Below are 12,247 nucleotides of genomic sequence, written 5' to 3' on the forward strand. Positions count from 1 at the left end.
TTGTTAAATACCTATCTAAATTAAGCAGTCTCCAAAGCAAAAATGTTTTTTAAATGTACTGAATCAAGATCATTTAACATTTTGGAGATGCTCAACATTTGGAGGATAAAAGCACACATCTATAGTGCTCATTATAATAGACCAGGCACTGTTATAGGTTCTTTATATATAACTCATTTAATACTTACAAAACCAGCGAGGTAGGTACTACTATGACCTCCATTTTACAGATGAGGACACTAAGACACAGAGAGATTAACTCACCCGAGATCACATAGGTAGGAAATTAAATAGTTGAAATTCAAGCCCAGACAGTCTACCCCCAAATCCGTGCTCTTTAACTACTGCATTACACTGTCCCTCAATAGTTTTTCGAAAATAAAAGCAAAAATTAGTAAATGAAAACTACTATAATAAAACACCAGGGACTTCGCTGGTGGCACAGTGGTTAAGAATCTGCCTGCCAATGCAGGAGACACAGGTTTGAGCAGTGATCTGGGAAGATCCCACATGCTGCGGAGCGGCTGGGCCCATGAACCACAACTACTGAGCTTGCGCTCTGGAGCCCATGAGCCACAACTACTGAGCCCACGTGCCACACTACTGAAGCCCGCACGCCTAGAGCCCGTGCTCCACAAGAGAAGCCACCGCAACGAAGAGTAGCCCCCTGCTTGCTGCAACTAGAGAAAGCCCGCGCACAGCAATGAAGACCCAACGCGGCCAAAAATAAATAATTAATTAAAAAAATAAATAAAACAAAACACCAGCCATGTATAATCCTTGAGGAATTAATTCTTATGAATGATAGCATTCTCTGAATAGCTGAGCATCTAACCCCTTTGTCTGAGCCAAAATCTGAAACTGTGCTGTCCATTGGATATGGCCACTAGGCACACATGGCTACTGAGAACTTGAAATGTGGCTAGTCCAAAATCAGGTGTGCTGTATGTATACAATGTGTCCTGGAATTTGAGAGGCTTAGTATGAAAAAAATGAATGTAAAACACCTCACCCATCATGTTTTAATATTAAATGCATGTTTAAATAATTTTTGGATATAGTGAGTTAAATAAAATATATTATTAAAATTAATTTCACTTTTTTATGTGGCTACCAGAAAATTTAAAATTGCATTTTTGGCTCACATTATGTTCCTACTGGACAGAGCTCATCTAAAATGTGTCCAGCTGCTGTCTACATTACTGATATTATTTAGTCTTTTCTTGATGACTCAGTCATCATGAGGACCTTTAACCACCACCCTGTGTGTAGTCTGTAATCTGTCATTGTGCTATCTTTGGTGTTGACTGAGGTCAGGATGCCCACCCTCAGACCACTACCTCAGGTTTTCTTAAAGCTGTTTCTTTCTACGGTTTCCAGCAGCATGTCTGCCCACAGCTACACCCCTCCAGCAACCTCGGATGCAGCTTCTAAAGATTTAGAAGCCAGGTAAATTAGAACTAACACCTACGAATCAATGATAAGTGAGGGCTGAGGAGGATCACCTCCAAGTTAGCTTCAACGCATGATTCTTTGACAACTACTTTGACTGCTCAGAGACCCTTTTCTGCCTTGACTATCCTGATAGACTCTTCTCATTGATTCCAGACACTTAATGCCAACTTTAACATAAATTAGAGCATTTACAACTCTCCTTAAAATCCTGCAACGGTAGTTTCAGTTTGAGATGAAGAAGTTCTGAAGATGAATGGTGGCGATGGCTACTGAACAATGTGAATGTGCTTAATTCCGCAGAACTGTACACTTAAAAATGGTTAAAATGGTAAATTTTGTTATGTATATTTTACCGCAGTTTAAAAAAAAACAACCAACTTCAACAGTTTCATATCTTTCTCAGGATCAAGTTCAAACTTTCATGCAGGTCACACATGGCCCTCAGAATCTGACCTCTACTGACCTCCTTTCTAGCCCCCTTGCCTCATCTGGCCTTAAGCTCCAAGCAACTTCCCTCAATATACTACACCAATTCAGATCTCAATGCCCTGCAAACATTAAGGCCTCTACCTAAAATCCCTTCTTCCTCATCCTTCTCAACTCCATTCAAATGTCACCTCCTCTGTGAAAATTCCCCCGACATCCCAAGGCTGAGAAGACTCCTCTCACCACTGTGCCCTGCCGTACATAGCTTGTACTCTGCCAGGCGCACAGTCTTTATCTTTCAGAATGGCATTTTATTTACATGATTGTTCCCCACCGTGAGCTCACTGAGAGCAGGGACTGTGCCAGCCCTGGCACAGACCCAGCATATAAGGGATGTGCCCTAAATGCCTGCTGAGGTCATTCAGTAAACAAGTACTTACTGAATGCCGACCAGAGGCAGGCAGTATCCTAAGCACTGGGGATCCTGCAGTGGGAAAAGAAAATGAAGCCCCACTTTCATGGAGCCTCCACAAATATCTGCTAGGTGGACATAAGTACTATAAAGAAAAATGAAGTACAATCAGGGAGGGACATTTTATACAGGGTGGCCTGGAACGTGCCAATTAGGTAGAGACCAGAGAGCAGGGGGTGAGCTTTTCTGCTGACAAAACACTGAGTGAAGTGAATCTGAGCTGGTTTTGAGCTGTGGTCTGGATAACAGAGGGTACTGGAAAGAGAAGGTAAACCCTCATTTCTAAGAAACACAAACCATCCCGCTCTGTCCTATCAACTTGATAGATTTTGCAATTACCACCTAGTTCTCCTGGCAGAAAGAACACAGGTATTCTACCTAGGTGGCGTAAAGTTCACTTATGGTCCTTTGCTGACTGAATCCTCTCTGCCATGAGGCCTTATGGTTGCTAGAGAAAACTAAGAGGAGCAGATGTTATCAACAGAATGCACTAAGCAGTTGACAATCCTCACAACCACGTTTTGAAATACACTGCTATTAAAACCCATTTTTAAAGAGGAAAATAAGACACAAAGAGGTTAAATAATTTGTCCAAGTTCACAGAGCTGGTAAGTGGCAAAGCTAGACTTTGAAACCAGACAGTCTTAGCTTCAGAGTTTGAGCTGATAATCACTATGCCCCCTGTTTTACATCTGTATTTCTATCATAAATACTCTGTCCGTATTGTTGGGTTTTTTTTTTCTGTTAATCCTGAAATCATCAAACTTTACTTCATCGTTCTTCACATTTTGACAAAATCTCACTTCTCATTCCTATTCTAACACAAAAATCTGTCTATATTTTGATCATTTGAGTTTAATTTTTTTTGAGTTTAATTATTTACTGATGTTATTTTCAAGACTGCCATGAGATAGAACTATAAGCATGCAATAGAGCAAAAAGCAAAATACAAACTATCAATACAGAGACACAGATTACACTGCTATAAAAAGTGTGCATATATACTCCACAAAGATGGAGGAGGCCCAGGCCAGCCACTGTCCCATGAAGCTGGGTCTAGCGGGGGCTCTGGGTGGGGCTGATCAGGCAAAATGACAAGTACAAGGGATGACACATGTGTGTGGCATGCCACAAATGCCCAGGCAGTAATCTAGAACACCAAAAACACAACATTAAAAATCACTTAATATAGGGCAAATGATTTTTTTAACTCAATATGTTTATTTTACCTTAAGATTTAAGAGTAACATCTTTCAGGCAGGATATAGCAGGCATCTCAAGCTCAACACACCCAAAATAAACCTCATTCATCCCCTTACAGCCCTCTAAACCCATTCCTTCTCACGTGTTCTCTATCTTGGTTACAGGAAAGACAAGCCCGGCTGCTGAAGCAATAAACCTGTTATCCTCAACTCCAGCCACTGTACTTCCTTCCTGTTAATCACACACACTTACACGTCAGTACACACACTCACATGTACGCACACTCTCACACACCCTCTCACTCCATCATCTATTTTACCTCCTATTGACTGGCTCTTTCCCTTGACCTTCATGTCAAGTCTGACCTGCACCAGCTGGTCTCCTAACTGTTCTTCCTGTTTCTTTTTAATTTCCCTTCCTCCACAGTCCATCCCCCGGCCTTGGCTCCAGAATTCTCCCTCTACCATACAAATTTGACTGCATCATTCCACTTCTTAAAAACGTTTGGTGGTTTCTGATCACCCACGGGATCAAGTGCGAACCCCATTAGAACACACACACACCTCTTCACAATGGGGTCTGACACTACTCTCCACATCATACCTTCTTTCATTCAAAAAATCGTCACCAACACCAACTATGTGGCCAGTCACTGGGACAGGCACTGGTGGTAAATAGCAAATAAAAAGAGACAGCTCCTGCTGCCATGAAAATTACAGTCTAGGACAAGAAAGACATTTACCAGTCACACAAACAAATGTTTAAGACTGCACTACAAGTATTGCAAAGGTAGACCAGGCAAAATGTTCTGGAATCAAATAGTGGCAAAGGTTGTACAATCTTGTAAATACACTGAAAACCACTAAATTGTACACCTTAAAAGGTAAATTTTATGGTATGTGAATTATATCTTTAAAAAAAAAAAGGCACACCAGGTTGAAGGCCTCTACTGGTGTATTTGGCCAAGGCAAAGATGGGAAAGCTTTCCAGAGGAAATGAAACTTATTACATATAACTAACATTTGCATTTACCACACAACAGGCACCTTTTGCTGTAATAATCCATCTGATCCTCCTAACAACCCTAAGGTTACTATTATTATTATCCTCAGTTTAAAGACAAAGAACTGAGGAATCAAGTAACTTTACCCAGGGTCAGAGAGCCAATAAACGGTGATGTCAGAATCCACACTTCAGCCAACTGACACCAGGGCCCATACTCTGCTACAGTGAAGTCACCTGGGCAATGCCTGCTATTCAGAGCTACTTATGATACAATAAGTAAACCACTGTGTTTCATTTCTTCCAAAAGAAATTTCTTTCCACGTCCTCTATAAGGCCCTTAAAAGGCCCTTTAAGATCCTAACTCATCCGCTCACCACCATTACCTTCCTGACTTCATCTTCTCCACTCTCGCGCCCCGCCCCCCCACATACTCTGCTCCAGCCACAAAGGCCTCCTTTTGTTTCTCCAGAATGTTGGGCACACTCCTACCACAGGGCCTTTGCATTTGCTTGACCTACTATGACTGCAATCACAACATATGTTATAAATCATGATGCTGCCAAAACTTCAGTTAACATTTTCTCTAGACACACTTAACAATACTCCTAGCAAGACCCTGTTCTGAATTAGACACTAACATTTCGAATGTCTCTTATTAATTTTAATCAAAACTACCTCATTTTCCAGTCTTTTATTGTTCTGTATGATGTCACCATGCAAAGATTTTTATTTTACAAAATCTAGTAACAGCAGCTTTTGCTTACCAATTAGTGTGAACAACAGTCATACGGCTATCTTTGCAGTGAAATAAAACAAAGCAATCGAGCCAAGAAAGTGTCACAATAGAACCTGATTACCACCATTCCTCTGTTCAGCCCTAGAACCGTATTTTGTGAAATAACTATGGCAACAGCACTTCAAGGCATCAAAATCCCACCAAAATTTGCTGGGAAGTTACTGCCCATCTGTGCAAACACACAAAAATGCATGTTGACAACCAGTTATATAACTTCAATACAGTAACCTGGTGATATTTTAAGTTTCTATCATGCTAAAAATTCTAAGTAACTCTTAGGCATATATGCTGGCATAAACTTTTCAAAGTAGGACGCTGAGAAAAAAAAGAGACATTTAACACATTTACATTTAAAATAGAGTTGTCGGGCTTCCCCGGTGGCGCAGTGGTTGGGAGTCCGCCTGCCGATGCAGGGGACACGGGTTTGTGCCCCGGTCCGGGAAGATCCCACATGCTGCAGAGCGGCTGGGCCCGTGAGCCATGGCCGCTGAGCCTGCGCGTCCGGAGCCTGTGCTCCGCAACGGGAGAGGCCCCAACAGTGAGAGGCCCAAGTGCCGCTAAAAAAACAACAACAACAACAACAAAAAAAAAACTTTGTTGCTGTACTTAATACTGTAGTCTTCAGAAGAGTTATCCCTATAGACTAGTCTTTATTTCAATAAAACTGTACTAATAAAATCTTTTTTTTTTTTTTTTTGCGGTACGTGGGCCTCTCACTGCTGTGGCCTCTCCCGTTGCGGAGCACAGGCTCCGGACGCGCAGGCCCAGCAGCCATGGCTCACGGGCCCAGCCGCTCCGCGGCATGTGGGATCTTCCCGGACCGGGGCACAAACCCGTGTCCCCTGCAACGGCAGGTGGACTCTCAACCACTGCGCCACCAGAGAAGCCCAATAAAATCTTTTATATACACATCTTTGTATGAGCGAAGCTCTGCTTTTCCTTTTGTGAATTTTTTGGGCACTCCAAAGGCTAGAAATAGTTTTATTATTTTAAATGGTAATATTATGTTCGTAATTTTGTCTTAAAGAAACCAGTTAAAAAAAAAATCTTCTCTAGTCCTGTGTTTTGTTTACTGAGTTAGCCTGTAAATTCAAGCCTATCAAATGACTTAATGATTAAGCAGGACCTCCCTGGTGGCACAGTGGTTAAGAATCCGCCTGCCAATGCAGGGGACACGGGTTTGAGCCCTGGTCCGGGAAGATCCCACATGCCGCGGAGCAACTAAGCCTGTGCGCCACAACTACTGAGCCTGTGTTCTAGAGCCTGTGAGCCACAACTACTGAGCCCACATGCCACAACTACTGAAGCCTGAACGCCTAGAGCCCATGCTCCGCATGCGGTGAAAGGCCACCGCAATGAGAAGCCTGCACACCATAATGAAGAGTAGCTCCCGCTCGCCTCAACTAGAGAAAGCCCGCGTGCAGCAACAAAGACCCAACGCAGACAAAAATAAATAAATAAATTTAGTTTTTAAAAAAATTCTTATTTCTATCAAATCTGTTTAGGTATGGCCTAAATGATTTCAGGTCTAGACTTTAGGGACCAGCCAACGAGTAATCTTTAAAGTATAGCCCTCTTTTTTCCTTGGGAAAACAGTTTTAAAATGTCACCCACTGAAAAAAGGTGAATGACCACAAATACTAAAATGCCATAATATTTTAATAAGGGAAAATTCCAAAATACAGCTTTGTTTAAAAGTAGACAATCATGAAACTTTGTGTAACAGGCAAATTGAACATTTCTACAAAGACATTATTGTGTCAGATGAGAACACAGCCAGATACTTATTTCCAACAGCTGAGAGACTGGGTGCTGCAGTAAGCCATCTGATCAATTAAAAGTTATTACAGACTCTCAAATAAGTAGAATATACTCTAAACCTGTGTTGTTCAATAGAGTAGCCACCAGCTACATGTAGCTACTGGGCACTTGAAATGTCCTAATCTGAAATGAGGTGTGCTATATATGTAAAACTTTACTGGATTCACACTGGCTTTCAATGACTTAGTACCAAAAAAAAGTAAAATATCCATTAGTAAATTTTTCATACTGATTACATGTTAAAATGATAATATTTTTGATATACTGAGTTAATAAAAGATACTATTAAAAATAATACCAAGGGCTTCCCTGGTGGCGCAGTGGTTGAGAGTCCACCTGCCGATGCAGGGGACGCGGGTTCGTGCCCCGGTCTGGGAAGATCCCACATGCCACGGAGCGGCTGGGCCCGTGAGCCATGGCCATTGAGCCTGCGCGTCCGGAGCCTGTGCTCCGCAACGGGAGAGGCCTCAGCAGTGAGAGGCCCGCGTACCGCAAATAATAATAATAATAATACCAATTACTAGAAAAACTTAAGTCCCATTTGTGTCACTCATTACATTCCTATTGGGTAGTGCTACTCTATACAAACTATGCAAAATGCGATCTAACCCTCCTTTGATGATTCATGACGATGATGATGAACACCAAATATATAATAAAGAAAAAATCTCATTTATACCTTGGATACATAGTTTAAGATAGTATCAAGTAAGAATGGCGTGTTCTTAAAACTTCTATTAAATTTACAACCAACGCCAACTACATTTATAGAGGAAGGACTCAATCCTAAAAGTCGTACTTTTAGGGAACAAGAAGGAAATACAAAGTAAAGACCACAAAAGAGGGACTAAGAGAAATACCATCTGTTTCTAGAAGGCATTTAAAAATAAAAGCAGTGTGTTTTAAATAGTAGGCCTGTTTTTTAAAAACAACATTTGATTATTATGAGTATCATAAAGAAATTTCCCAATTGCCAGCTAAGCAAACATCGTAAAAAGGAAACCTGGTAAGGTTCAGACTAGAAATTCTAACTATGTGAGGAATAGAAGTAAAATGTCTGAGTGTACCATATGGAAAATGTAAGCCAAATTTCTTAACAGGGTATTTAAAATGAAACATCATACAATGATGAAACCAGTCAAAATTTTATAGATATCCTTCAATATTACTATGGCATCAACTGTTACAGGATTTAACTAAAAGTGGTTTCAAAATTCCAAAACACCATAGTGCCTTTTCCAAATCTAGCCAGTGAGAAATAGGGAGGGAATTGTTTCCAAATGCCTTATCTTGCAGATGTTAAAATTAGAAATTGACAATTCAGAGCCATATTAACCATAAAAAATATTTGCAGGGCATTCTGTTTGACAAGCACTATTGGACACATCATCCTTTTTGATCCTCAGGACAGCCCTCAGATATTGGGATGTTTTTATCCCTGCTTTAGAGGTAATTCCAGGCTTGGAGACCTTGACTTGTTCAAGGTCACATTGCTAAAAAGTAGCAGAACCAGTACTTGATTCTGGTTCTTCTGAGGCTCATCCAGTTCTCCTTCCATTACAAGACAATCACTCATTTAAAACCAAACGTTTAAAAATACAACAAGCTCTGATGCCAAAGAAGGATCTAAGGATCAACTAGGTCAAACCTTAAGACTCTGCAAACACGGTGTGTTGGAATCAGTTCAAAAAGGGGAGAAGAGATTATCAAGAGACAGGAAATGACTTGAAAGATCAGGGAAAAAAAATTCTGATCTAAATGTCCTTGGGTGCAGGCATAGCAGAATAACAGTATTCAAGCAGAAAATGCAGAGAAACGGTACTTTCCTTCTGAAATGTGATTTTCAATGTAGAAATTGTAGGCTAAAAGAACGATTTTGTTGTTACTTTACTATAAATGTGTTTGAGAATTTTACTTAATATACAGGCACTCAGAAAACCAATACATCCAACAGGGTACCACCAGCCCTTCATTTTTTTCACAAGTCATGACATTTACTTCACAAAAAGCCAGATGAAAAAATTATAATTCAGCACCCACTGCTATTTAGATTACAGGTAAAGGAAAAGGTCAGGTAGGAGAATGGCAAATTTAATGAGCACTGTCTTCTTCCTAGTACAACGCATCCTTGAGGGCAGGACAAAGGCGGCACCACCACAAACGAACCTAGTTCAACCTTCAAAGCACACTGACAACAGGCCAGTTAACGCAAAACGTACAAATCTCGAAGGCACGGTGAAAGGGAATTCCTAAAACGGCTCTCTAAATCCATTCCTAAGTAAGGAATGTAAAGTAAATTCCTAAATATAATACAACAGGATTCCAGAATCAGGAAAGGGCTACGGAGAAATGTGGGTTTCTAGCGTGGGAACACCACACGGGGGTGCCCACACTGCCGACACCAAATACGACACCGGCCCATTTCAGGCGGGGGGCAGAGGCGCCTCGAGACCCCGAAACGGGGCGAGCGCCAAACGACACCCCTGCCTCCCCGTCCGACCCCCCGCCGGGACGCACGGGGAAAACCGACCGGCTCCAATTTCACCTCCGGCTTCCCCTCCCGGGCAGTGCGGCCGGGGAGGCTCGGCAGGAAGGGCCGCGCCGCGGCCAAGGGAGGGGGCGCCGGCCCGGGACCCCCGCCCGGACCTACCCCCGACCACGCCGGCCCCCGCACCCGGACCCCGAAGCGACCCCCGGACCAAGGACCCCCGGACGCCGGCTCAGCCCTCGCTGACAGCCGGCGCCGCCCCACCTGCCCGCCCGGGGGGCGCCGGGGCCGGGCGCGCCCGCCAGGCCACTTCCTTCCCCGCCCGCCCGGCCCGCCGGGCTCGCGCGGGCACCGAGGGCCGGGAGCCGCGGGAGGAAGGAGGCTTGGCCAGCCGCCCGCGGAGGAAACCGCCGCCGCCCGCACCCACCGGCATCATCGCGGCGCGGGTCCGCGGCGCCCTCCGCCGCCTGACAGGACGCTCGGCGTCGCGCCGCGCCGCGCCCGCCGCTCCGGCCGCCTTCACAGGCCGCGCGCCCGCCGCCGCGCTCTCGGGCCCTCACGGCGAGGCGGCGGCTGCAGCGGGCTGCGGAGCCTGGCCGGCCCTGTCGTGGCCGCCGGCTCGCTGCGTCGCTGTCTCAGGACCGGTCGTCGTCGCCACCACCTCCGCCCGACCGCCTCCCGCCGCCAGCCCGCGGACTCCCCTCAGCCCCCGCAGGCCCTGCCCCCAGCGCGTCGCCCCACACGGGGCCAGCCGCCCCCTCCGATTGGCCCGACTGTGCTGGGGGCGGGTCCGGGGGTGGGGCATCTCTGCCCCGCCCGCCCAACCTCGCTCCCGGCCGCGGCCAGGTACGAGCGCGTCCGCGCTCCCGCGGGCGGGCGGGCGGGGGAGGGGCGGGAGTGCTGCGGAAGCTGGACCGCTGCCCCGCCCGGCGTGACGGCCTGTGGGCTCCAGGCCGTGCGGGGCCAAGATCCCGGACCCTCGGAGACGTCGGGCATGAGAAAACCGAGGTCCAAAGAAGGAAGGGTCCGGCCGGGGCACCGCAGCGGGTCACGGTAGGGCCGAGACTCGAACCCCAACTCAGGGAGGCCAGAGGGGGCGGGGCGCATCCCGTGGCGACGGCGCGCGCGCCCGCCTTTGACCGCGTCCTGACCCCCGGCTCCCGGCGCCCGGTGGGGCTGCAGGTCAGGGGCCGAATTGGAAGGGTGTAGGTGCGCCCCAAACCATGCAAGTGACCCGGCTCCGCATTGCTCAAGATGAACCCACGAACCGGCGTGGCGCTCGGTCCCTGGGCACCTGTTCCCCGACACCACTACCTCCCCGCGTGTTCTGCGACTCCCGCTGCCCTTTCCCTACGGCCAGCCGACCTTCCCGGGCACGTGACCGCTCTTCAGCCTTGGCCCTTCACACAGGCGATACCCCCGGCCTAGAATGCCTGTGCGCACCTGTACCAGCATCCTTCGATGCTCAGACGTCTCCGGGCAGCGCCCAGTCCTTCTCTCCAGGGTCCGGGTCTCTCTTTACAGCCCTCTCTCCCGTGACGCCACCCACTCAGGTCTGAGCGCCCGAGTAACAGAGGCCAGGGCAGGGGCTGAGCAGACTCTCAGTGAAGGCCGGCCAATGGGCAGGCATCCTTTCTGTGCCCTCCACACTGTACCACTCACTGGAACCCTGAGAGAGATGAGATGGTAACTGATGCACTCCACAGGCAGCTCTAAAACTTCCTTGAGCATCCGGAGCATAGGGGTCTGTTTATGGCCCCAAACCCACCTTGGGAAGGGCTCAGCTACTTAGAGATGACAGCAGGTGGTGGTCAGAGTCCATCCCTAGCCTGTCTGCTCCTTTGAGGGGCCTGAGGCTGCTGGGTGGGGCTGAGGGACAAAGAGGCCAGAGAGCAACACCATACTCCTCTTGGCCAAGGGGGTTAGTGGTTGAGAGTGTAGGACTTTCCAGTTAGACAGACACTGCCTCGGCCACACCCTCACAGTATGATCTTAGACAAGCTACATCTTCTCTCTGTATCTCAATTTGCCCATCTCTGTAATGGGAAATTACAGGAATCATAACACCTGCCTCATATTTAGGGAGATTTAGCAGTTTGTGGCCCATGGGAGCTGCTCCATAAATAGTAGTTTTCTGTAGTTACGCTATCATTAGCAAGCAGGCTTAGTATATACATGTATCCCAGGTAATCCCCTGAGAGAGGGATTATGCAGGGATTTTAAAATTTATACACACTGGGCCTCGATGGCTAATGACACATCTCTCCTGGGAGCAGGGTTTGGAGAGAAGAGGAAGCTCTAGGTAACGGGAGATCCTAGGTTGAAAGTCAGAGACCTGGGTTCCAATTCCAGCTCTACTTCTGACTCCCTGTGTGGCCCTAAGCAACTTGCATCTCTTCTCTGGGTGTCAGTTTCCCCATCTCTAACCAGGAAAGGGTTAGATTCCGTGATCTCTGAGGGTCTTTCAGCCCTGACATGCTATGGTCACGAGTCGTGAAGGAGTGGGTACCGGCCCACTAAGCCAGGCAAGGGACAGGCTTTGCCAGGGCACGGCAGAGAAGCGCCACCTGGGATGAGGTGG

The 12,247-nt window shown here is 46.6% G+C and overlaps 1 protein-coding gene across 1 annotated transcript in view; it reads right to left on the reverse strand.

The window, feature by feature from the left end:
- The window catches only part of PPP1R13B (protein phosphatase 1 regulatory subunit 13B), a 74,409-nt gene extending 64,065 nt beyond the window's left edge, over nt 1-10,344 (reverse strand). Inside the window, exon 1 of the mRNA XM_030883218.2 lies at nt 10,094-10,344. Coding sequence (XP_030739078.1) covers nt 10,094-10,102 — 9 coding nt within the window. The 5' untranslated portion in view covers nt 10,103-10,344. The remainder of the gene's footprint in view (nt 1-10,093) is intronic.
- Nucleotides 10,345-12,247: the final 1,903 nt, after the last annotated feature.

Source organism: Globicephala melas, chromosome 2 (assembly GCF_963455315.2).
Source record: "Globicephala melas chromosome 2, mGloMel1.2, whole genome shotgun sequence".
NCBI classification, from domain to species: domain Eukaryota; kingdom Metazoa; phylum Chordata; class Mammalia; order Artiodactyla; family Delphinidae; genus Globicephala; species Globicephala melas.